This window comes from Melospiza melodia, chromosome 11 (genome assembly GCF_035770615.1).
Source record: "Melospiza melodia melodia isolate bMelMel2 chromosome 11, bMelMel2.pri, whole genome shotgun sequence".
NCBI lineage: Eukaryota > Metazoa > Chordata > Aves > Passeriformes > Passerellidae > Melospiza > Melospiza melodia.
This window is the reverse complement of record NC_086204.1, coordinates 15125957-15153700: the sequence shown is the minus strand read 5'-3', so window position 1 is coordinate 15153700 and position 27744 is coordinate 15125957. Positions and strand designations below refer to the sequence as shown.

Below are 27744 nucleotides of genomic sequence, written 5' to 3'. Positions count from 1 at the left end.
AGCTGAATACTCCACGTGATTTAGTTGATAAGAGAATTCACTTCAAGTTGCATATACAGGAGTAAGTACAGAAGCCTTGTTAAGGAAACATTATGAGACTCAGACACCAGAGCCTTTCCCCTTGACTCCCCACACACTCACCCCAGACCATGTTCCCTTCCAGTTCACCCCTAGGGTTCCCTTAGCAGAGCACAGAAAATCTGGTCCCACAGGGCAGTTTATTCCTGGTGCAGGAACAGCTGGAGATGGTTCCTCTGAGGAGCACCCCATGGCTTTTATATCCTCACACTCCCTGCCCTCCCTGATGCCAGTGTGGAATTCCTCAGTCTTCTCCTGCCTCCCCTCTCTGTGTCCCTCCACCTCACCACTCAGCAGCTTTCATCTCCTTATCCTAAAGGGTGGCTCCCTCCCAGAGCCCAGTCTGTGTTTCCCTCTGCGGGCTGAGCCACCTGGAAGAGAAGTGTTCCCCACCAGTTTTGTCCTGCCCTGCTCCTTTGCCTCCTCTGTTTCACAGGCACTTCTATGTGCCAGTAGGTTTACACTAGACTCAGACAAACTGTTTGCACATTTTAAACACCAGTAAAGCAGGCTATATGGAGGAATGTTTTGCTGTAAGGTACTGGTAGTTGGTGTAAATACTGCTATTGAAAAAAAAGAGGCCTGTGATTTATTGTAAACAAAAGTGTGTTTTTTTTTTCCCAATGAAAGCTTCAACTTTATGCAACAGTAATAAAGATGAAGATTGTGTACAACAAACTGCACTATTAAACATATTCTCCAGTTAAGATACCCAATGATGTTGGGTATTTTAAATATCTGCCCAAGTAGCAGTCACTGTCAGATTTCTCCACAAGAACATGACCACTTTACACTTTAAGTGCATTGCTGGTTATGAATACTTTTTAGTTCATAGTTGGAGCACGTTAGCAAGTTCAAGACAATAATTAGCATGAGCACAGTATTTCTTAAATTAAAAGACTGATGTTCACAAAACAATCTTAACCCAAGCTGCATATTATTACATCTGGTATGGACAAATTACTTTATTGTGGTCCTGTACTTCAGTATCATCATTCTAGGAATGCATTTAAGACAGGATCCCTACAGCAGTTAACCTTTCAAATACTTAAAACTTGTTCTTACCTCTGCTGAAAATGAATTAAGGGTCCGGGATTCAGAAGTGTACAGATGACTGCCATTAAAATCATAAAGATTGAACAACTTTATACCTAAAGCATTTAAAAATTAAACATACAATAGGTAAGTATTGGCCTATATTCAGGTGTATTATGGACATCCAATTCTGCATAATTATGAATACAGATGTAAATCTGAAAAATACAAGGGTGAAGATTTAAGGTGGTAGAGTGGTCATGCTTTGTGGCGTGCCAGGATCAGGTGATGTTTATTTACTCGTGACTTGAGCCTTAACAGTGACTCATAGATGCTACTAGAAAAAAGGAATAGAATCACACTGCAGCTCACTCAGTAACAGCTAGGAATGAGCTGGAAAATAGCTCATAGGCTCCCATTTGAGCAATATTGCACAATCCTGAACAATCCAGCTTCTGTCCTAAAATTCAGGTCTAGCTCTTGCTTACATATTTCCTGCAGTAGTTAAGAAGACTGAAGTACAGGTCTGTAGCTAAATGTGGAGGGAGCATTAAGAGGCAAGACTATCCACAACTATTGATTGTTTCTCATGTCATACAGCAGATTCCTGCACTATGTAAACTTTCTTTTTTAACTAGTTGGACATGTCTGCTATTCAGTATTTTTAAAAATTCAGTTTTCATACTATAGCTTAGTCCACAAAGTCCTTGCTTTTCACTGTTTGCTACAGCTTAATTTGGGTTAGAGGTTTCCACTGAAGTTTTCAAACAGAGGCTGGTATTGCTGCTAAACCATATAAATGACTTTAAGAAATAGTACTCTAAAAACTGTTGGCTCCCACAGGGCTCACCATACAATGACTTAATTAAAAATGTTGAATTACTTAAACATTCAAGATGTAAGCATGAGGTAACAATGTGTAAACAGAATCTGATTTGTCTCATATTACAACCTATCCATTCTAGAATAAAATTCTAATTTTCCATAGTTAAAAATTATTTAATGTGCAAATTCTGCCATGCCAAGGTATTAGTAAACTTCAATCTCACAGTTCAGTTTATTCATAACAGCAGCTTGGACTTGGACACATTACTTGCAGTAGTGGTGATTCTTCATAAAACTACTTAGGAAAGAAATCCTCTGCAGGTATTTCACAAGTGGGCAATGTTTTTCACAGAAATGGAAGATGTTGCCTCAGCTGATGTGGTGGCACAGTGAACACTTTCATCCTGTTCAAGATCTGACAAAGTGCACAGAACAGTCAAGCATGCAGAGTTCTTGTTTCTGTAACACAGCACTGAACAGCAGGCAGCCTTCTGGCCTCTGCCGGGTCATTCAGTGGCGTGTTCATTCTTAGACAAGCCCTGTCATGAGTTACTGACTGAAGGGCAGGACTGAAAGAACCATTAATAAAATCTGAGTAAAGAAATATCTTTTTAAAAAGGTGCAGATTGTTTTTATCAAATGTCTTGGGCCACCTCTAGTGGCAGGCATCAATATTCTCTTCTGCTGGTGAAGAAGCTACGAATCATTTGTATGAGAAATTTTCTTCCACAGTAAAGTTTTTAAGTTATTGAGTATTAAAGAATGCTCCATTTCCATCTGATTTGCTGTGACTTTAAGGGCAATGCACAAGTACAGTTGTTTCTCTAGTTCTTCATGGATATCAGAAGGAGCACCACGAAGCAGATAGTCTTTAAGGAGCTGACAAGCTTTTGCTAAGTTTGGCTGAATTACTTCAGTGGTACATCTCATTTTGCTTTGGTCACATAATGTTCTACAGTCTGTACCATAAACGCAGTCCAAATCTGAGTCGCACTGACGATCTTTAATTATTTCCTTCAAATTAATTTCTGGCACTATTTTTCTCATGTCCATCATTTTCAAATCATATTTATCATTATATCCCAAGTTTTTGGCACTTGTATCACACATAAGAAAGTTTCCGTAAGGTCCGTGGAAAATATCTTCCACAAATTCTAAAAGCCCTATAGCTATTTTTGCCTTTCTTGGCCATGATGGAGTGAACCACTGGTCCATGCTTCTTCTGAAGCCAGAGGGAATGAGAAGTTCTATGATCCATGGAAGGCTGATTCCATAGAGAGAGGTATATTCAACTCTTTCGGTCACATAGAGATCCCCACAAAAACCCATCAGCTTGGGAGTATGTTCTTTATCCTGCAAGATGACCATTAACAGAAACTCTTCCAGCTGCAGGAGTGCCCATGCAGATTTTGCCTCTGGCAAAGAGACTCTTCCATCTTTGTTTCCATCCGCGAAAGACAGGATGAGATTAACCAGTTCTGAAAGATTCCCTTGTTCACCCAGTTTTGCCTGAAAGCAACAAATGAAAAAGATTAAGTATGATTTCATTAACTACTCCCAATCCATCTGTCACTCTGCCTCTGTTACTCTCCTTCTATGAATAATAGGAAAAACTGGCTATGTTGTAGTTTTCATTGGTTATGGATGTAACAGGACCTGCCATCAGCTGCCTGCAGAGCTTCCTTTTTGTTCTGCTTTCATAGGCACTGAGCATATAATCTTCTGAGAGAACTACCTTTCTTTGCACTTCAAAATGCAAATATTACAATTCAATCATTCTTCTTGATCAGATCAGGCTTTAGAAAAATTGTATCAAGTAGCTTTTTCAATGTTCTCTAAGAAAAAGTATGAAGAATTCAAAAGTTTGGATCAGGTTTAGTTTGCAGCTGATTAGACCTTAGAAATGTAGAGGAATAATGTTATGAATTACATTTGGTCCAATTACTAAGGGTACCAAGACAAAACTGAGTACAAATCCCATAATTACGCTGAAATGCTTTGTTTTGTTATTTGATGTAATCACCTCCATTGTAGGACTACAGAGAAAAAAAGCCATTGCTGGAATCAGAACTGTTTCATTTTCAGCTAGGCAGATCAACCTTTTCCAAATTTTCCTTAAAACTAGCCTAACACACCTGCTGCTCACCATTGTTAGAGACAAAGCTGTTGCAATGCATGACAACTGACATCAGCCTTACATCATGTTCTCTATACCAATACTAGCAAAATCTATAGACATACAAGATGAATGCCTGCTTCCATCATTTAAAGAATAAGGGAAAAGCGCTGATAATTAGTTACTTCAAACTTCAAATCACCTCTGGGAAAAACTATTTTTGTGCTGATTATTTTTCTAGCATACCCTTGAAAAAGGCTCATACAACAGGGTATTTTCTCTAGCTTCAAGAAAACAAGCCATTCTGTCAAAATAGACTAAATAAGAATATACTTACTTTAAAAAGACCATATACCATTTCTTTGAATTTCTCAACAGTGGTTCCTCTTGTTGGTTTATCAAATAGGACTATTTCCTTCCTTGGTTCTGGGTCAGTACCAAAATCAAGTTGAGCAGCTTCCTCCATCTGGCATTTTATAACACTTTGCAGATTTCCCCAGATTCCTAAATAGATCTATGCAGAAAAAGAGGGGGAAAGGTAAACACTGTAGAAGTTCATCTGAAGACCACCTGTCCTCCAACCATTGCTTTTAGAATCAGCACAGATCAGGAACTGAATCCTGTGTGCAGACAATGGATGTGGCAATTTGAACAGACAGCCACTGCTGCAGGAGCCACTGCACTGTCAGAACACAGACAGCTCCCCAAACAACAGCCTGGCATCACTGCCACCTTTGCATAGCTTGTAACGAGGCTGCTGCTCCTACTGGGGATGCAGGATAGCAGAGAAGGCAGGATGATGTACAAAGTGTGCACAGTCTGGCAAACTGTGGCAGGATTTAGGATGTATTGTATATGTTCATGTAGTATAAAATAATGTACCCCTCTACATGCAGGAATAATCTCTATTAGTGTATATAGGTGCATATTAGGTATTTTGATTTGTATTACAGTGTATCTTTGTATAGGTGTGTGTATATATGTGTATATATATATACACACACACTCGCACACATACTCTGCCTGTCACAGCAAGAAGGATTGGAAATAATCTGTTTAATAAACAGATTCAACTTGCTGACACTAAGGTCTACCTGATGTTCTAGACAATGACATTTCAGTGGGAAATAATAAAACTAGATTGGATGAGTAAAGCCTTACCTGGTTATTGGGCTTTGTTGACAAACATTTTCCAAAATACAATGTTTCTTTAGCACAAAGACTGCTACATGCTGATCCATCAATAACACCAGTCTTGTATTTGTCACACTGAAACAAACAGGGAGAAAAATATTTAACAAATTGCCTAGGAAAGGAGGCAGTAACTGTATCTCTTCCAACACCTGAGTCTTGAAAGAAAAACCTAAGAAAAAATGTTAATAACCGTATGCTAAAATATTGTTAAGAGACACAACTGGTTTTGTTTGTAACTGAAGCTGTAATCTTAGATCAGCATGATGGAATATGAGAATTTAATTAAATCACATGTGGCACAGACTGAATTAGTCAAACACTTGAGAAAGCTATACTAAATACACTTACTATTATTTTCCTGCAGTCATGGCCTCTGCAGAGTTCTGTGTAGGTGGAGTACTGAACATACATAATCCAGCTGCCAACAAACACCACCAGCCAGGAGATGAAGAGATACTTGATCCGCACGTACGACAGACGGACCTAGAGCACACAAACAGAAAATATTGTTTGTAATTCACTGAGCAGCAGGACATTTACTATTTCATTTACTAGAAATCATTTACTATTTCATCTCTAAGGAATTTGCCTTCCGCAGTGATAAAATAAGCAGACTGCTTTATATGGAACATTTGCTTCCTTCAGTGAGCAAAACTGACAGGGGAGGTCAGTTTCATGTATGTAACTGGAAGGAAAATTGAGATATAAATAAATAGAAGAAAAGGTATTAGACCCTCACAGGGCAAGCCAGACTGCAGGAACCAATTTGATCAAAATCATTAAATCTCAGAGCTCAATTAAGTGCATTTTTCTCTAAAACCAGTTACCTATGTTCCACTCATGGTAAATCAAATCCAACAGACCAGGAATTTGGTAAAAAAATAATCTGTGTTAATGTGTAAATATGCAAGATAGAGATACAATGAGCAGAAGGGATATCAGGGTCAGGTTCCATATGCTAAAGTCTCCCATTCCTTCCTTGAAATGACACCATTAATTATGCAAATAAAATTCTTCTATAGTAGCCTCACCTTCCCACAACTGTGGGAAATTGTATGCACAACTTTCCTGTTGTTTCTGTGGCCTCACAAATAGAGTTTTCACAGGGGCAGAAGGAAAAACTATTTATAAATTAAGAATTGAGGGAGAGCTAAGCGTCTTACAAAGTAGGAGGGATGTTTCGATCTTTTCCTTCTTTTTTTTTTTTTCCTCCTCCTCAGAGTCTGGTGTGCTAACAGGATGATTTTCATATTCACATCAGGATCAGAAACTAATTAGAAGATCAGGATCAGCTTTAGCAGCAAGATATAAGGAAGTGGATGAGAGCAGCTATATTTGGTCAGTACAAGATCCATTTCTATCAGTATCCTGATCTTCAGCAATAGCTATAAAAAGATGCTATTGAAGACTGGTAACATATATTATACACACTAAGTGTACTCCCAGTTTCCTCTAGAAGAACTTGCTAAGCCAGATGTAATACTCTATATTTAGTAAATCTCAAATCTTTCACTAATTTACCCAGATTCCCTTAAAAATCCACATAAGCATCCACAACAAACTTAACAATTAAATCACAGGTCTACTATTCACTACCACAGTCAGGAACTGGACTTTATTTTGCTGCAGTCTGATTCATTTTAACTTTGTTTGAGACCCCTTAGTTCATCTATTGGAAGAGAAGAGTGAACAATCTCTATCCACTCTGTCTCCATCTGACATGCTTTTGTAGGCCTCCATAACACACCTCCCCGTGATCTCATCTCTTTTGCAAATTGACAGGTCCTAACTTGACTGTGTATCATGGAGAAGTTATTCCATATGTTTGGAAAAGGTTCCAAGAAAGGTAGTAATCATGATCAGTTTTGCCATCACACACATACACAGAACTGCAGCAAATGCAAATAAGCAATTTTATTTAACCACAAAGACCGCAGTAATTTATTAGTATTTATTAAAATATAACAACCAACCAGCATGCATTATACCCTTTCTCTTGGAAACAAAAAAATCCAGAAAAGTCCATTTCAAAAGACCCAAAGGTGATTCCAGTCCATAAAGCTGTGCTACGTGCATCAGCTGTGCATCCCTATTCCTTCACGCCTTCACACACACTCACTTGACAATCTTAAAACTACCTGCTTAAAAAAGGAGAGAGCTACAATTAACTTTTTATTCCAGTGATTTTTTTAGAGACAAGTTTCATAAGTTTGGGGTTTTTTAAAGCTATTTCTAATAACTCTGTTATGTAGCAGAACATAAAGCATAAAAAACTACTGGTAAAATTTGGGGAAGATCAACAGAAATAAAACAGACAAATTTAGGGAAAGCTGTTTCATGTGTAAAAACTGCTTGGGAACCAAAGCTTCTGGGACAACAAACCCTCTTCATTCCTCAGTGTTTCTTGCTGAATCCTTCCATGAACTTTTATAATACATTTTAAACCAAAGTGCTGTTTAATGACATTTTGTACTATTGTATCCATTTAGTACAACCTCAGAGACCAGCAGCAGCCTGCAGGCCTCAGGACCACTGCAGAATATTGACCATTCTCCCAGTATGGATACTGAATATATTGTCCTTCTCCTTAGGCTTAAAGAGAATGTACTTGAGACTGAAAATCCTCCCCAAATGCCATCTGACTACCTCATGTATTTGGCAGGAAGTTCCAGAGAAGCTAGGTTTATTTTGAGCTCAGCACTGTGCCAATGGAGTCATGCAGCTTTTGACTTGCAGAAACTGCCCAGCCAGTTCAGAGCATGGACAACAGCATCCCTCTGCTTACAGACAACCAAGGTTCCACTCTGCTTCAAAGGGAATTACTTCTCTTATAAGGACTTCCTCATCAAGTTCAGCAAAAGGCATGATAATTTGATTTCTTCCCATGCATTCCCCTACCAATTGTTCATGTTCTCCCCAGAACAGGTCTGTGAGCATTGACACACGTGGCTCACTTCCCCTGGCACAGGCACACTGTCCCAATGAGGGCACAGGGCTTCACTGAGCTGCTCTGGCCCCTGAACACAGGGACTTACTCTGCTCTGCAGAGCACTGGAACGTTTCTGAGCAGGAAGTTCCAGACAGCATTTAGGGAACAACACATATAGATGGACTCCATTTGAAACTGTGACAAACTGACAGGAAACTTGTCATAAGAACATTTTTGGGGCAACAGAATGACAGAGTTCCAAAATTATCAAAAAAAAGGAAGAAAGTGTTCAAAACAAGGAAGCAGTTTCTTTTTTCAACTCTACTCTTCCATCAAGACTTAAACATGAGCCAGGGAACGCAAGAATGAGGGAATCACTTGCAATGCTTGATGTTACAGATTCAACTTCTTCCATCACTTGTATATTCTGCTAAGTCATATGCACTGAATAATAATTAGACATTCATCCCCTGAAATAGAACTGGAAAACCACTTCTGGCAAAACTCAAGCCTGGATGCACTCCAAAGCATATGGAGAGTAGTGAATCAACATGCAACATAACTTGACAGATTTTTGGTGAGTGTACTTTTTATTTAAAACACTTTTATGGTTAAAGAGTGTGAAAGTGTTTCTTTGTGTTTAATAGTACAGAGAGATTAGTTCTGGAAAGTATTACACATAACCATAGTGTAGTAATCTCCAAATCAGAGTTGTTCACTCCATTTGTCTTACATGCTTGCAATAGGAAAGGACAGATGAAAAAAAAGTAGGCCAATCATGTTAGAAATTCTATTTTGTTCTCTGTTCAGGTTGATTTGTCTCTCACAGGAGGCATTTCAGGTAGGCTGACACGATATCTGAGAGCATTAGCCCACACTGTTTAGGATGCCACGAAAATATTTAAAAGCACACAGTGCCTGCTTATGATTATGCCAGTGTCTTGAGTTATTTTGTATCCTGAGTAACCAAAGTGAGGAAACAGAGCTGAGGAATCTTTTGAAATAGAATAATGACCAAGATGGAAAATGGGACATCTCTCCTTTAAAGGTTAAACAGAGCAGAAGGGATTAAAATCTTAGAGCAAAGAGATTATTTAGGAAATTTCTTCTATGTGGGGCTTTAAACTTGTTTATTCTTTGGCCCTTCAAAGACAGTCTCTTGTACACTAGTGAAGTCCATGAGGCACCTTTAAAGAGGCTGTAAACTTGATCCAGAATCTATAAAGCCAAACTTCCACACATGCAAGTGCTCTTGACATGATTTTTGTCATAAGGAATCCTGCTGGTTAGTCCTCAGCCTCACAATACAATTGGTAACTACAGCTATCTGAAAAGAACTTCAGGACAATGTCCCTTAAATCTGGGACACTAACTCTCCTTGTCAAACAAAATCCCAGTGTTAATCACCTAACTGTAAAAATCCTATAAATACAATTAAATTGTTTTTGTGGTCTTTAGCAGTGTTTAAAAGTTTTTCAGGTTTGAGGGTATTTTTGTTTTGTTTTCTATTATTACATGATTTGCAGTCTAAGCAATGGCAAAGCTTTGTACTTCTGACTTACTATTCTTTGTAGTGACAGGACTTTAACATTTACTCAGGGAGGGCCTAACACTAAGTTTTGGGCTGAGCTAAGATAGCTAAGAGTGTGTGCCCTGCTCCTTTTGCACGAGCTGACACATGGCAGGACATCTTTATTAGGGTCAAAGATCATCAACTGATTACCTATGGGTCTTGCATTCTGCACAAAAGCTAAAGCATGCATGGAGCAAGAGAACATTTGCCAAAGAATATCTGTTGCAACCAGCTCATAACATCCTGCTCCCATTAGGGCAGAAAAGCTGGAACAAGTATTAAGTTCTTACTGACAGAAGCTGATGTTCTGGCAATTCATTTCACAACATAATGTTCAAGAAGTCTGGAACACCAGCCAGCAAAGGCTGGAATTCACTCAGTGATAACCTTCCACTGTACAGACATCTCCCCTGGTGTGCTACTTGAAATGCTGCATAGAAACATTGCACAAGTCTTTCCACCTTGCTCCCAGCCCTCAGTGAGTTAGGTCTACCCCTTACTTAGAGAGCTTTGGCTTCTTTGGAGACAAATCTCAATAAAGTGCTCAGCAATCAGTAAATCACGACTACATTTGTCATGTACCAACAGTAACATGCAGTGACAAGAGAAGCCAATATATTGATAGTTGCTGCTGTTCTATGGATGCATCAAATATCAACATACATTCACTAACACAGAAAAATATGTTTAAGGTCACAAAGCCACTATTAGTTCTCCTAAAACAAGTCCGTAGAACATGCAAAATCAGCTCTCAGTATAAGAAAGCACAACCAGATATATTTTTTTTAATCTGCAATAGAAACAAACATTTAACTTCTTAACTATATTTTCTAATAAGTAATTTTGTGGTCTTCTTGTTTCTTAGCAGATTTTAAAAGAACGTATTTTGCTTGGAAGGCCTTAAATTAAATTTTGAGAAGAGTAGAGAAGAATATTATCAGACATCACCATATGATGATAAGAAAGAGACTATCAAGGCAAAGGAGGCAAACAATTTGGAGACTCCTCATTTGAAAGGTAGCATATAGATTATTAATTCATTTTTATTTGTATTGAAGGCTTTATGCTATGGGAATTAAGATACTGTACAAGTGTCTACTTCAATAAATAGATCTAGAGTAATCTTTTTTGGTTTAAAACCCGAGTGATATGGACCCAGAGTTGCAGATACATACCATTTTACCCACTGAAGAGGGTAAAATTAGATCTGTATTCTTCTCTTTAAACATTACACCCCAGTCCAGGTACTTCCAGAAAGAGAACTAATTTCTCCTCATCTAGAACTTTTCCAAATTTTTTTCAAGATCTTCAAATGCACCAATGTGAAGTTTAAAAATTTTTAATCCCATGATTACTAAGCATATCAACAGATGACAAACACATAAACAGAATATATAAGAAAAGTAAACATTATTTAGCTCCTCAAACTCAACAAATGCTCACCTTAATTACAATCTAGTTAAAATACAACCCAGCTGATAAAGGGAAACCCAGTGGATAAACCATCAAGCTACCACAACGTCATGACCGACTAACATTTCACGGCAGAACTTCCTACGACACAACAGCCACAGCACTTCCAACCAAAACATCCTTACTCTGCTAACTGAAGTAATGCAAACATGTACCTGCATATAGAAATACAGAAGTGTGTCTATGAGCATTTAAGGACATGCATGGAGCAGCAGTAGAAAAGTGCCCGATATTAAATTTTTAGAAGACACGCAAAAAAGGGCACGAGTTGCTCCTGCAGGCTGTGGTCCGTGCGCCGACAGGATGGATCCCGCAGCACGGGCGGTAGGTGTAAAGCAGGGCGCGGAGCGCAGCTCGGGGCTCGCGGGCCGCGGCAGTGCCGCAGGTGTCGCTGCCCCACCGGCCGTGCCGTGAGCCCGGGCAGCCGCGGGCCGCCCGCCGCGTAACAGGTCCTGCGCCGGCCGCTCCGCGGAGCGCGCTGCGCCCGGAGGCGGCGGGAGAGGCCCGATCCGACCGGCGGGCGGGCGGCGAGAGGCACCGCGGCGCCGAGGCCGCCGCCACCTGTTCCCGTGCCCCGACCCGGCCGGCCGTGCCCGGCGCCGCCGCCTCCCGCCGGCCGAGCGGCAGCGCGGCGCAGCCGAGCCCCGGCAGCCGCCAGGCGCCGGCGGGAGGGGAGCGGCGGCCGCGCCGGGCCGGGCCGGGGGAAGCGGCGAGAGCCCTGCGGGGGGCGCCCGCTCAGGAGGGAACTTTGCGGGGAGGGACGGGCGCCGGCCCCGGCCCCTCGCCGGCCTACCTGCGCGGAATGGGGCTTCCTCAGCCAGGCCCCCGGGAAGAGCCGCCTCGCCATGGCAATCACACATCCCCGCAGCGGGCGGCGGTCGGAGGCGGAGCGGTGAGCAGCGCTCCCCCGCCTGCCGCCGCAGCCGCGCCGCCCGCTCCGCTTGGCTCGGCGGGGAAGAGCCGCCTCGGGCACCGGGGCCGCCGAGAGACGGCGGCTGTCAGCGGGCAGGGCGGGCGGCTGCCGCCTCCGCCACCGCTCACGCCGCGCCGAAGGTGCGAACGCGGCAGCCGCGAGGGAGCGAGGCGGGGCTGAGGCGGCGAGGCGAGCCCCGCCCGCCCCGAGCCCCCAGGGCTGTCCCCGTCCCTTTCCCCTCCAGGGCCGCCCGGAGCCCGTGGAGCCCACAGCCACCCCCGAGCTTCCCTCGTGTCTGCCAGAAAGTGCTCGGGGCCGTCTAGGGACAATTGGGGAGAAGTCAGTTAATAAATAACGCGTGTCGTTGATTGCGAACAGGCTCCCATCATTTACTGGGTAGGGTATTAAAACCAGCTGCAGGCTTCTTCCGTCCTTAAAAAAAACCCCTAACACACAAAAACGACCAGCAAAACCCCAAAAAAGGAGTAGTTCCTCCAGAATAAGGAAGGAGTGTTTGCCTGGACACATATTAACATGAGCAAGTTTTTACCACGAGGTTGGTAAGAGCAGCCTGAATAGGTTGCCCAGAGAAGCTGTGGGTGTCCCACTTGAAGGCCAGGTTGGACAAGGCTTTGAGCAAACTGGTCTACTGGGAGTTGTCCCTGCCCATGGCAGGAGGGTTGGGAAAAGGTAATCTCTAACCCCAGTTATTCTATAATTCTACATTAGTGCCATAAAGTGGAGAAACGTTACCTACTTCTTCTTCACCAGGGGATCTCTCAGCTCTTCATACATTGTGGGAAGCCTCAGTCCAATTGAAATTGGTGGGAACACTATTAAGTTCAAGTAAAATCATCCTTTCTTAAGCAAGGTTTGGGTTTTGCCCAGCCTTCTTGCCTTTAGGACTTGATTGTGACTTCTTTTAATGCAGTGTGTTAGCAGTGTCAAAGCCAGAAGCTGGGAGTCTCCAGTCCTGATGCTTTTTGTCTATGAGACTTCAAGCACAAAGATTATGCCAAGGTGTTGGGATAAAAATGAGACAAACATAGCACGTTGTGACTTGGGTGTTCAGTGCACTTATCAAAGAACGCTGCTTTGATGAAAAGAACAAGTCACAAAATACTACTGTAAGGATAAGCTAACTCTTTTTGGCAGGGCTTACTCTTAAGGAAAGATGTGTGCGTGGAAAGCAAATGTTAGGAGCTTACAAAGAATTTAGAGATTTGTGCTTGAAGATTCAAGAACAGTCTGTGACTGTTTTTTGAATAATATAATCATCACTGCCAGAGTCACCCTGAAGTATAAATCTGAAAATTAATTAGTAAGATTTGGCATTCCTGCAAAAGCAATCCTGGCTTTAGTAACAGCCAGTGACTCTCCCAGGGTTTTCTTCCCTTCCTATTCAGCAGGCCCAGATGGCTGTGCTTTGTGCATCACCTCCCTCTGCAGTTCAGTGGTTTGCTCAAGTTTAGCTGGGTTGTGGACATGCAACAGAGCAGCAATGCAAGAGGAGGCCGCAGAGCAAAACATTTTAACATTTTGCTGAATAATCTCAAGTCTTTACTTCATCCAGTGCTGTATGCCAAGCCTTGGAATGACAGGCTGGGAGTAATTGTGAAACGTCGGTGTCCCATATGGCTGGCAAGGATCTAAATGTTTCATTCCTGTTCCATCTAGATCCAAACAGCTCCTGGCATATGTTCATTAGGGGATATATTTTTCACTTAGTACATGAGATCTTCATCATCTGTGAGAGCAGGTGCTTTATTCCAGCACTGAAATGTTTAGTTCTTCTTCAAGTACTCTTTGTGCCCAGGCTTTGCTAAATGCTAAAAAATAAGGCTGTTTCAGCCTTTTTCAGTTACCTGTTAAATTCCTGGTTAAGCTTCAGTAGAGACAACTCCCATGAAAAGCTAGGCCACATAAGCCATGACAGTAACAGCAACCATGTAACATGCACTGACTTGGTGCCCACAGGATGTGGAAACCCAAAGGAATATTCTAAAGACTGGGGGGCAGATGCAGAAAAACTTCTGCATCTGCCCCCCAGTACAACATAAGTCATGTTGATACATTATCTGCTGTACAGCCTTTCCATTCACACGTTTCCGTTCTGCAGTTCACACATCATCCATTTTTGTAGGCCCACACCAAAGCTTTGGTATATCTTAATGTCCAAGCTGTAGAAGTTATGCTGATTTATTGCTACCTATTAATTCTTAAAGTTTCCTATCCAGCTATAACAACATTAAATGTTATTTTAGTGATGCAGGGGTTTTGTATAAGATAGAAATCGACCGCTAGTTGTACAATGCAGTGTTTGTCACTCACAATGTCAGAAGGTAAATGTGGTTTTATAGTACCCTCTTACATTCACCTGCAATTCCATGACAACTTAGAGCATATTACATATTAACATAACTCAGAAAAACCAAAAAATTTTTGCAAACATTGAAACATCCAAGAATTTTAAAAATATAAGGAATGAATATATGAGACAAATGAAAATACTGAAAAGCTACAGAGAAGAATCTGAATTCTTCAAGAGAATCAGTGTAATGTGCACCTTCAAAATATAAGAAATAATTTTATCCAATTTCTTTTGAAGGCAAGTCTCTGTAACTTGAGCAAGTAATACAGGTTTTAACATCACATGAAAGCTAAACATTAACTTATTGCAGTGGTGCTGGACTTGCTTGTTTCAGTTATTTGAAGCAGCTGCACCCACATGCTGATTTAACTCAAATACTGTCATAAGAGACTCCATGGGAAATCCTCAGGGTTCACCCATTCTCCCCACCATCATATTATATGCAGGGAGCCTCTAGCTAATGTTAATAATCATAAGACTTCTCTTTCTCACAGCAGCTTTACTAGCTTCCAGTCTGCCTAGAATAGCTTCCTAGATTAATGCTCTTTTGCTCTGGAAGTGCTTAAAAATATTCTATGATCCTGAGCAGCTACCACAGTCTTAAAGTATTACAGCACCAGTAGAATGTAATGCTCTAGCATTGGCCATTGCCCAGCTTTGTAGCTCAATTTAGTAAGTGTTTTTACACAATATATAATATGGTAATGATTTAAAATAAAATTACCTGCATTTCCTAAAATAAAGCCTAGAAAAATTTAGAGGTTTCTCTCTTTTTGTGCCGCTTAGCTATCTACTTGCTCATATATCTGTCTAGGAGTCTGTTTTTATACAGACTATTTTCTTTGCCTGTCTTTGTGGATGAGAACAAAGATCTGGGGATCCATCCAACCTTTATATCTAAACTTTCCCTCATGTTCCCTTCAGAGAGAGACCCTGTTTCCTTCCCCTTTGCAAATTTCTGTGAACTCTGACTTAATCAGTGCATTAGCTTTAGATTTATCCTAATAGATGATTTCCTATTATTTCCTATTCACATTCTTACAAATGCTAATGCTTCTACGGCATGAGTAGGTGGAACCACCTCTTACCCAAAAAGCAGACACAGCCTGTTAAGGATTCCCTTGTCCCTTAACTCGGTATAAACAAGTAATTGATCTATTTGAGGAAACGGCAAACAGGTTTCATTTCTAAGGCTCTGTTTACATGGTCACTTTAACCTCACATAAATCCACCCTGCTGCTGAGGCAGATGGTGTCACCTTCTCTTGCTGTTGGTGCCTACCTTCTCCCTCAGGCTGGCACAAACATTTCTCTCGTTGTATAAAGAACTGAATCAATGATCTGAACTAAAAACTAATCTTGACTCTTTTTTCCTCTGAGATGGGTTAGAGGCAGTCCAATTCCTTTCATCAATAGCTTGGACTTACATGGGAGCAAAAGGCTGTTTATAACCACTGAAACCTTTACCTTATTTAAACACAGCTTGTAAAAGATCATGTTTTACCATCAGATAAATTGTATAAATGTATGTGACTCATTTGTAGCTCTTGACTGAGATTAGATACAATCATTATTATTAAACATTCAGAGATACTGATGAATTTGACATACAAGTCTTTGCTTTGAGGGACACAATGTTTACACTTTTATTCTGATATATTTTTTAAAATTCAAAATGTACTAAAAAACATTACGGTAAATAGGTCTTAATAACATAACATATCTAGAGTAAATAGGTCTTCAAAATCCAGAATAGAAAGCTTTACAATCCTATATACCTTAGAGGACTAAGAAAACTCCATAAATATTGTACTCAGAAGAAAAAATTTGAAGGTGGTCAATTGCAAGCAAATGCAAAAGAACAATTTGCATTTATATTTGCATGTCTGTATTTCAAAGTCTACAAAGACAACACAGTTCAGATTCAATCAGCCAGTAAAATTAGGTTTCCTTTGTACATATTTATGCTTTCAAGTCTACTTCCACTATTAATTGCTGGAGTTGTGATGTTCAAGAATTTTACCCAAGATTAATTGAGATTATATGATAAAATGCATGGTCAGAATACACTTGCTAGCCTTAATCTATTTCTGGTTTGGAAAGCCTTTTATAATTTTCAGATAACTTATTTTCAAGGTGGAGATTTTTCTTAATTATCCTGGATGTTTCCTTCTTTGAATTAGAGGCAAAATAAAGTTATAATCCACTCTGAACTTTTTTTACTTGAAGTAAAAGACTTCTTTGTTCTGTTATTTTATGCTTGTGGTGGTCATCTGTTAAAAACCACAAACCTTTTATAACAGAAATGTTAGTCTTAATTCCTATTTATGGACTTTCTAATAAACAGGCTAGCTGGCATTTTCTTCATGCCCTACCCCCATTTCCCAAAATTCCTTCCTCTGAATTACCACTTGCACCTTCCTGCTTACCTTACAAGGTAAAAGAGAGAGCTAGAAAATATCCAAGTCCTAGCCCACACTCTTTAAAAATTCCTCTTAGGTTCTAAATAGTAGATTCCAGTACTGAAGCTGGTGCATACTGATATGAGAAGGTGAAGATGAGGAGATGAGCAGAATTCAGTTCAGAAAGACAATGCTAATTTTTAACTCCTAAGGAAGTACAGGATTGGAACAATCAAGGAAGTACAGGATTGGAACAATCACCGAGCAGGGCAGTACATTTTTCAGCACGTGGTGCATTAGGAGAGCTCTGACCTAAGCACAGAGCACAAAACAGCTGCAATGGTTTAATGCATTGCTGCCCCATTTGTCCTGCCATCCCCTGTGCCCGAGGACATTTCCACAACAGAACTCTTTCAGTTCACAGTCGAGCACATTTGCTTTAATTGCCTGTGAAGCCAGTTCCTGCTAAAATGCTAGACTGTGAACATCAGCTAGTGAGGTACAGCTCTGCCCTGCCTTCTGCCAGCTCTGGTATAGAGGAGAAAAATGGGCAGGAGAGCAACTACAGACAGCAGAACTGCTGTGGGAAGCCCTTTCCTCGCTCATCCTCTACTACTTACACCTACTCCCATGCTGTTCTCTCACTTCTGCCATGCAGCTCTTTGTGTAGCTGAATGGTGAACTGTCTGCTCAACTCAAATTAAAAATAACACAGAAAAAGAAAAAAGCCTCATCAGTTCCCCATTTTGATTATGCATGCCACTGCAGAGTGCCATGTTCAGAAATGCAGGAATACCTTGACATTTGGAAGAAGTGGCAGATACAGGAACTACTTCAAATGGGATATGATGAAAAGCACTTCAAGTCTGCCCTCAAACACACACTCCAACCTAGTGATTTGTTGGGCAGAATGAATGAAACCTTGTGTTATGGAGGAATTTGAACTGATAATATTTGTATCAGGCCTTAAATCATACACAAGTAAATCTGCTTCAGTTCACAGGCTTTAATGAAGCTGGAAATCTGGTCCCATAAGCAAGAATTAGTACAGTGTAGTGGCATGCCTTATCAAACAGTCTTCATGATATTGATAAAAATTAATCAAAACATAACACTCTATCTTACTTTTTTGGGCTACATTCAAAACCTCTATACTTGAAAGCCAGAAATTTTGAACTGAATTGGTGGAGGATTCTGGCAACATCCTTGAAAGAGCAGTAATAATTAGAAGAAATCTCTAGGAAATAAATATTTCCTTTTAGAAAACCTCTAATTGTAAGGTATCGAATTTTAGGCAAAAAAATATTTAACGTATTTTTAGTAGTAATGCATTGAAGTTGGCAATTTTGAGGTAATTTGTAATACACAAACTTTCTAAAAAAGCTTATCACCACTTATGAAGGCCATATCTATATTACTAAAATTCCAGACTCTTAATAAATATATTATGTTATATTATTTACAGTTAATATACTTAAGTATTTATCATTGGTTTTTTTCTAGATAAAATAGTTTTCACTTCCCTTTAAATAAACAAAACCACAAACCGACAGTCAGGTATGTTCCTGGCACAGAGCAGATGCCTTTTCAATCCCTAGAGTAGGCAATGTATTGATTATATATTAATTAATTCCTGGAGCCTACTTCATGGAAAGTGCTGTGGGATTGTTGATCGAAAATGCCAGTAGGCATTAAGTAGTAATTGAATTATTTTAGATTTGTCAACATCTAAATTTCCACAGTACTTAGCAGGAATTCCCACTGTAAATATAATTGCTAGAATTAAGTAAAACTATTGTATTCTTAAACTGATTTTTTTGGAAGGAAAAATGCTGTTTTAAGCAAAGTAGGGAGCTGCTTTTACACATACATTTTCTTTACATCATTAAAAACACCCAGGCAGAATAAATTCAACAGTCTAAAATACATTCTCTGGGTTCTTTTCTGTGCAATAGTACATATTTCTGAACAACAGATTTTTTATCCATCCATACAACACAGTAAAAATGACAACACAATAAATGCCAAGTTATAGCATTTCTAAAGGTGTTTTCTTTTCCCTAAATGAATGACAGAAGGCAATTTGGAGCAGTAACAGTTTAAAATGCTATAAAATAAAATTTAAAAAATAACCAAGCTCATGCTAATATAGTATGCAGTATTATTTTTAACTCTATGCTTCATTAAAATTCGAGGTAAGTATCAATACAGTCATAGACTGACTATACCATACCAATATGCTAAAAAATACCTTGCAAATTAGGCTTCTGCCCAGCTCTTACAAGGCTCTAAAAGTCTGGTGTTGCAGTTCTCATTGATCAGTTCTGCTACATGCTTTAACAGCAACACTGAGGTTCACAATCGAAGAACGTATCTTTGTATTGCCCCACCCCAGCTCATTTTATTTCTGTATCACAGACACACCATTCCACCCCTCCACCCATCAATATTATTTAATTGTTTTTAACCAGAGGTTATTTTTAACTTGGATTATATCTATTAAGAAATTTGCAGCACAGCTGAACAAAGTTTTTGCCTGCACTAAGGATGTGTGCAGAGCACCCAAGAAGCAGACTGTGGTCAGAACTTATTAAAGCAGCCCAGCTGCTAAAGAAAATGCATCAGGGAACTACAACTAAAGTAACTTTGTTATTTGACAGTGTGGTATCTACAAGAACATAGGCCTTCAAGATGTATTTTAAGATTGCCCTCTATGAATCTACATCAGAAATCATGCTGATTCCTTGTCATTTGTTTACAAGAAACCAAAGCTGCGTTTTATATATATATAAAAAAAAAAGCTAAAATGCCTAAATATATAAGAAATATGCTGTTGCAGTTAATTAAATCTTTTATTATCTCAGAGAAAACACATTGAACACATATCTTTTGTGCTAAAGGGGATATATTCATATCATGATGTGAACAGTGCAACTGTTGTGGCAGCCCTGAGTTCTCACTGTGCATGTGTTCAGAGCCCTCTTTCCAAACACAGTGCTCAAATGGCACCACCACCACTCTCAGACAGAAGCTGCAGCAGATCAAACATTTTCTTTTAATTGAGCAGGCAATCAGACCCTTTCTAGATCTTTTGTATTACAGTGCAGCTGAACAAAAGGAAACAATTCACAAACCCACGTTTCCAACCCACAACACCAATTTTGGATGGGATTTGGGAGTATATCTGAAAAAAAAGAAGTAGTGGGTGGGGTAAACTGAAGACACAGAGAGTCTTTGTTAGACCTTTACACCTCTAAGAAGGGTTAAGTGGTAGCTGGTCAATGCAGTCATTGTCATTGACAAATAGTGTGATTTCTGTGAAAATATTTCAAATTACTACAGATACTTATTTTCTGTTTTGTCTAGATTTGTAGTAAATAATTTGTTATAGTTTAGACTGACCTTGATGTGAGATTTGTAGAGTTTTCAATCAACTTATTTTGTGACTTCCTCTTTATACACAAACAGATTTACTGAGTATTGACATCCCAGCTTTTACCTGTTTTATCCCAGGTTCTTGTTCTCCTTGTGCAATTGTCCACATGAAAAAACCTTCTGCACAGCATTGTTTGAACCTGGACTCATTTACACAACTGAGGATATAGGTTTATATCTAGTTTTATTTCCAGTCGAACTCTAGCTAAAAATATAATTTCCCATCAGGAATCAATAGTTCAAAATTTTTTAAATTTAAAACCACAGCAGAATGGTAACTATTCAACTTTTCCACCTCTTTTTTTTCCCCCTATCCTTCTTCCCAGCCATCATGTGAGATTCAAAGTTCATTCTAAACAGAAGAAAAATACATTTTCAATAAATTTGCCGTTTCTGATTAAAAAAAAGTTTTAAAATAAGACCTGGATTTACAGGTCTAGCAAGTAAGGGTGCCCTTTTCACCACAGGCTATCCGTTGGTAATTAAATCACTCCAGTAATCTGATACAGCATTAGATCTTTAGTAGCATGATAGCACTGTCACAGGCATTTTACATCCTAGAACCTGCAGTAAATTAAAAAGTCCTTGGAGACCATCACTACTTGACCTTTTGGTCTGCTGAATTCCAGGCAAGGCAGAAAAAAATCAGCTCTACTTTTAGCAACCTCCTGCACATTAGTTCAGTGTCTTATCAATGCTTGCCTACATTTCCTTCTATCTTTGGCAAATACAGCTCTAGAATTGATCCTACCTGAGAAATTTGAGACAGCTGCTAAAGTTCCTCGGAGAGGCAAGCTGACAACAGTGTGTTGTAAGTTGAAGGAGAATTAATCTATAGCAAACTGACTTCTGACTTAGATAATCCTTGCACATGCTTCTTAGGCCTTCCCTTTTGTGCATTGTCTAATTTGTCTCAGCTTTTTAGTGTGTTTTCATATTGACAAGCTTTTGAAAGTGGTCTTTCATGTCCCAAAGTTTTTTTCACATCTGCTTCTGGCAGCTCAGGGTATTCTCTTTTGCATCTGTCGTGGGCAGGTGGATGGACCTTGCCTGGGTGCAATGGGGCACAGCAGAGCCATCAGTACCCTCTGTGGCCAGCGGTGCCCATGAGGGTGGCACATGGCCCTCAGCCCAGCCAGGCTGAGCCCATGGCACTTCTCAGCAGCACTGAATTCACAGGGCCACTGTGCCTACTTGGCAGTCCTGCCTGGAAACTTCTCATAACAGAAATACTTCAATTGTTCTCTTCATAAGCAGCCCGTGACCAGGGAAATGTATGGGGTATCTGAAAGAGATGGCAGCCCATGGGATCAAACTGAAGGTCAGCTTATGTTTCCCTTTTGGCTTGTTGTAGGTGTTTCCTCCTGTAACTTAAACACAGGAAGAAATAAACCTTTTCTCTCTGCATTTCCATTTTGACGTGAATGGTTTTATCACCTCTTCTGCTACCTCAGTTCTGCATTCCCTTTTCAATATGTACATGTTCTTAGCTCCTGGGCCCCTGAAGCCTTCAAGCTGACCTGCCTGCAAACAAACCTATTTTTACACACACATGTATGTGTTATATATGCATATATACATTAATGTTTTTCAGCAGGAGCAGTTCACTGAGCTGCCACCTCTGCATGGCTCCTGGCACAGGGGAGAGCCAACATGTCCCTGAGCAGAAGTGACTGCAACCTTAGACGGCAGCAGCTGTTGGGCAAGTGTGGCTGAGTCAGGTAACTGTACCCTCAGCTACAACTGCAGAGAAAAGATGGATTTAAAGCCTCTTGCTGGTGTTCTGTTCCCCACCCCCTTCTGTTCCCCACCAGGCCTCCCCTGCCTCTGGGAGGAGTAGACTCAGGAGACTGAACATCAGAAAACATTTTAACCACTGCTCTTGGGCTTAGCTTATACTGCTGGGGGTACAGAGCCAGTCAGAGGAGCACCCATGTGGGCTCATTGGGAGCCATGGCAGCAGACTGAGAGGGAAGCAGCAGGACTGCCAGCTCTTGATGTGCTTTGTAAAATTCACATTCCACCTCACTGCAAAAGCTGGCAGAGGGGATGACTGGATATTTAACTAATATTTAGAGACTCATCAGAAAAGAACATAGTACAAGGAAAAAAAGGGAAAACCTGTCTGTTGCAGCAGCCCCAAATTTTAGGGATAGAGTCAGGACTTTATAGATATGGATCTGCCTCAGTGCTGGTATGAAACAAGCCAAAATAGAAAATAAGTGACTGCTGTAATAAGAACTGATTTTGATCCTGTTTCTGTACACTTTTTGTTTGCTAAATGCAGATAAGGAATGCTGTGTTGGAACAAAATCTGGGCTTTCAGGCTGAGAGAACATGACATCAGGATGGAGCGATCAAAATGTGTGTGTGACAATAGCTGTTACATTTGGATTAGCTAAAACAATGACACTTAGATTGCACCTTTTAAGTAAGCATATCAAAGTTAACAAGTGTAACAGTATGATTATTTCATAAGCATTGCAAGAATGAAGCATGCAACTGGTGTCTTAGCTGGTGTGTCAGCCTGGGATTGCTTATGGTTCTTTCTGTGCAGCCCCCTGGGGCTGGCAGCAGAAGGGGCTACTGCCTTATCTTCTGCCCCCACAGCTGAATTCTCTGGGCTGCAAACAGCTCTTCAGCCTCTGCTAAGTGTTAGCAGGGTCCTGTCATTCTGTACTCTTCAAAACTACTTTGTCTCCATCTTCATAAATAAAGAGATGCTATCAGGTAGGGGGAAAGGAAAGGGGAAAGGGGAAAGGATAGGAAAGGATAGGATAGGAAAGGATAGGATAGGAAAGGAAAGGAAAGGAAAGGAAAGGAAAGGAAAGGAAAGGAAAGGAAAGGAAAGGAAAGGAAAGGAAAGGAAAGGAAAGGAAAGGAAAGGAAAGGAAAGGAAAGGAAAGGAAAGGAAAGGAAAGGAAAGGAAAGGAAAGGAAAGGAAAGGAAAGGAAAGGAAAGGAAAGGAAAGGAAAGGAAAGGAAAGGAAAGGAAAGGAAAGGAAAGGAAAGGGAAGGGAAGGGAAGGGAAGGGAAGGGAAGGGAAGGGAAGGGAAGGGAAGGGAAGGGAAGGGAAGGGAAGGGAAGGGAAGGGAAGGGAAGGGAAGGGAAGGGAAGGGAAGGGAAGGGAAGGGAAGGGAAGGGAAGGGAAGGGAAGGGAAGGAAAGGAAAGGAAAGGAAAGGAAAGGAAAGGAAAGGAAAGGAAAGGAAAGGAAAGGAAAGGAAAGGAAAGGAAAGGAAAGGAAAGGAAAGGAAAGGAAAGGGAGGGATTTTCCATCTGAGGGGGACTTGGCAGACATGCTGAAAGCTTGTTTGAAGTCCCATACCACATACCAGGTGGTGGGAGAGCAGAAGGAATGCTGTACTAATTCTCCCTCCAGCCAGACTCATGTCCAGAACAGATTTTTCACTGCAGATGAAATGGCAATATTCTGCCATGTAACTATCTCCTTAGGGCCCTTAAGCATTCTTTAACTTCAGTTTAGAGTTAAGAGGTAAGTCTGGCCTGTATGGCTACAAAATTTAACCACAAAAGGGCTGGAAATTCTGCTCTAGCAGACATTTTTACAGTCCACAAAGGAGCTCAGATGCTGGCAGACAAAACCTTACTATAAAACACTATGATGCTCCAGTCATCAAGAAGTTATGATACAGCCCATCACAATGTAAAATATTTGAGACTGCAATTACTTTGCCAATCTGCAGAGCAGAGCTAAAGTGAAAGAATAAAATGCTTGCTTAGGCTTTAGCTGTGAAATGCTGACTCTGCACTTTAACTTTAGTCACTAGCTAGAGCTTCAGTAACTGCTTTGAAATCTGTGTGTAGAGAGGAGGGGAAGGAATGCATTGCACTGGTGCATGACTGAATTCTCAGGGAGTTTGAGAACTGGAATCTCTGATCCAAGCAGTTAACCAAAATTTCTAGACATGGCAGCTGTTTGTTTTCTGAAAGGAAGCAATTATATGACCACAGCAGCAGAATGACAGTACAGGCAGAGAGCAAAGAGTAAACCTGTCTTAAATTCCATCTCTGAACTTTTATGATCTAGTCTCACAAGAAAAAGGAGAAAAAAGAGGATACTTTCCTACTAACTGGAATAGTAAAAAGTTGCAGTTCTCTCACAGTTATTTTGTGGAGCTAAAATACTGCTACATTTGCTCCTAAGTCTTCAACTCAGAAAAAAACAGTATTAGCAGTAAAAATACAGTAACGCATACTTAAGCACTCTCAGCAAGGCCAAACCTAGTCTAACACATTTTTTTTCTCCTTCAGACTCACTCATTGTCTTCGGGTACAAAACAGTGTTAGTATAACTAAGATAGATGGGAGACACAATCTCTTACAATAAAAGCCTTTCCTGCTCTTAACTAGCATCCCCAGAGATGTTGTAAATAATGTAGAAACTGTGTCTCATGCTCTTACTATTTCCGTCCTTGAGCATCTCAGTCTACAACGAGGTTGTTTTTTTGCTTTGTTTTGTTTTTTGGTTTTGGGGTTTTTTTTCTGCACTGTTACACAAATGAGAACTGAGGGATTGCTTCTTGTTCAGCCACTTCCAGCAAACAGAATTCAGCCATGGTGGGGTATGAGCTACAACACAGGAATAACTAAGGGCTTATAGCAGAATGATGTAAGCATTTAATAGCTTGTAAGTGCCTTGAATGATGAATTCTAGAGCATTTGAAGAACTATCTGTCCACTTACCAAAGATTACTCAGTCATACAAAATCTTGGCTTATGTTTTGCAAGGAATTTCTGCAAGGTTACACACCTGGAATAAAATTTAAAGTGAATGAAGCATTAAGGACCTTTTAAGTGTCAGCTTGTTTGACATTTTTTCAAGCATCTGAAATGTCTGCTATTAGATGCAGAGCTAATAGGCAGAGTTGGTTGTTTTGGTTTCTTCTTAAAGTGTCTGTGATGCTTTGAGAAATAGTGACAGACAGAGATTTAAAGATTAATTATAACATTGCTAAATGTTAATTTTTTTAAGGCAAACAACCCTCTAATGATTTTCAAGTCTAGATGTAGCTTAGTTCAAAGGCTAATATAGATTGTGATGCAAAGAGATCATATACTAACCCACACAGGAATTGCTGTTTAATATATGTATTACAGAAGGGCTTTAGAGACTTAATAGTAAAAAAATAGGACTGCAATACTCATAATACTCTATCTTAAAATTTATCAGATTTTAAAATATTAAGAATAAAAAAATAATTGCTTAGGATTAGTGGGGCAAATATGTTTTTTTTTCTATACATTGAATTTAACAGAAAAAACCTATTATTTGACTGGCTAAACAGTCAATTGGGGTCAACAATGACAGTGAACACATTTAAGAGGGTATTTATAGTTTAAAATTTATAGGGCAAGATCATGACATTCACAAGAAGATGATGGAGTACAGGGCAGTTTTTTTCAGGATTCTCTGATCCTTGAGAAGGTAAAAAAAGAAGAAATGGCAAAGTACTTGTACTAGGAAAAACATGGGGTTGTGTGAAGACCAATGTAAAGGTACCTTACCACCAACAATATTAATTTACTTCCCTCTCTACTGATGTTATTTGAGGATGAAAAATTATTAATATTCTTCTCTATCTAGAAAAAATATTTAGAGATGTTTATTTTTAAATGTTTTCGGTGCTATTTTTATATCTGTATCATAAAGAGAGAATACTTACTGCAATTGTTAGCTAGTTGTAAGACAATTAATACAAAATTCTTCATATCTTACCAGTTGCCTATTTTTAAAATTTTGAAATTGAAGATTATTTTCTTAGTTGAGCTCTAATAAATGCAGCATATGTGCATTGTCTTACTAATTTGTATGCTTATGTAAAAGTGGATGTACCATATTTATCTTGATTTAAGATAGGAAGATCCAGATGAGCTTCCTTGCTGTTTCTGTGCTTAAACAATGCAGAGAAAATGTCCTGGGATCTAATTTTCCCTCCTTGCTGAATTGTGGTCATGACAACCATCTGTACAAGGATAAGCTTCACGGTATTGTCTTGTTCAAGGGTATCATTTTGATGTTATGTGGTGTGATACAATAAGGTAATGGCAAATAATACTGTGCAGCAGTTGGTGCTCTCATCTACATACACTGCCGACTTACACTTTTGGTTTTTGTGCGTTTTCATTTGCTTGTTTAATATTTATGTCAACATTGAGGCAACAAAAATATAAAAAAAACTAACTTGCAAAAAATACATTAACGTTTGAGAGAAGGACTAAGGGAAACGCCATTGTTCTGACTCTTCAAATTTATCCATCTCTGCTGGGTACTGGGGAATTGACACTGAAAAAGGAAGCTGTAGCCAATTATTGATGTTTATTCTGTTGCTGACTAGAAAGTTTGCTTTTTAACTTAGCTTAACACTGGTTCTCACACAACCATTGTGATTTAAAACCAAGAATTTGTATGTGGATATACTTTAGATTGAGTCTTTTTTTTTCCTCCAGCTGGCAACCCTTTGCCTTCAGCACCAGTAGTACCTTACTGGTGTTCACTGTACATGAAAATCTGTAAAGGGCAATCAGGGCCCTTTGTGTTGTCCAAGTCTGTTTTTAGCAGAACATCATGACTCCAGAACAGTTAGTGCATCCAAGAGAGAACTACCCCCTCAAATTTGTATTTAAAACAACTCTGAAAAAGGGATTTTGATTATAAATACTACTTTATTCTGAAGTAACTTGGAACTGGCCAGACTAAGCTGTACTCCAGTGCTCTGCCCAGGCCTCCCTCCCTGTGCCCTTTTCCAGGGATGGCAAGCTGCTCCAGTGCCTTAGTTTCAGTGGCTTATCCCAAGAGGGAAGATGGCTTTGAGAACTTGGGCAGTTTGAGCAGAGACAGACTGGAATCCTAAAATTCACCATCCAGCCTTCTGAGCTCAGCCATTGCTGAGAGTGGCACCAGTTGGTGAAATCTGCTCCAGGGAGCACTCGCACCCTGGGGTTGCACAGGGCAAAGCTGCACACAGCAAAGGCCCCTCCACGCTCAGGACAGGCTTTACCGTGTTTATAAACACGGTACAGGGCCATTGCCCTGCTTAGCCACGTGGGCCATAGAAACGGGCCCAGTACTTGAGTCTGAACAACTCAAAACACAATGATGGAAAACAAAAGGGATTTCCGAAATCAGAGAATTGCTAGTGTTGGGAGGGACTTATCATCTAGTCCAAGTCCCCTGCCAAGGCAGGGTCACCTAGAGCAGGTAACACAGAAATGCGTCCAGCTGGGTTTTGAACGAATCCAGGAGGCGGCTCCATGGCCTCCCTGTTCCATTAGCTTAGCTAATACAGCTGTTGCTAAAAACTGGAACCGAGGTTCAGCTCATCTTCTAAAATGGCAGCACCCCGAAGTCAGTGCAGAGGAGCACACTGCCCAAGTCCGCTG

General features: G+C 40.2%; 1 protein-coding gene across 2 annotated transcripts; it reads right to left on the bottom strand.

The window, feature by feature from the left end:
• Positions 1-363: 363 nt before the first annotated feature.
• DIPK1A (divergent protein kinase domain 1A) lies at positions 364-12133 on the bottom strand. 2 transcript variants are annotated; one of them, XM_063165715.1, is made up of 5 exons: positions 12017-12133; positions 5597-5731; positions 5216-5323; positions 4392-4568; positions 364-3447 (listed from the first exon to the last, which is right to left on the bottom strand). In XM_063165715.1, the coding sequence occupies exons 1-5, from the start codon at positions 12068-12070 to the stop codon at positions 2635-2637; spliced, it is 1287 nt and encodes a 428-aa protein (XP_063021785.1). In that variant the 5' UTR covers positions 12071-12133; the 3' UTR covers positions 364-2634. The 2 variants fall into 2 exon arrangements, with proteins under 2 accessions (XP_063021785.1, XP_063021786.1); XM_063165716.1 differs by lacking the exon at positions 12017-12133 and adding an exon at positions 11379-11525.
• Positions 12134-27744: the final 15611 nt, after the last annotated feature.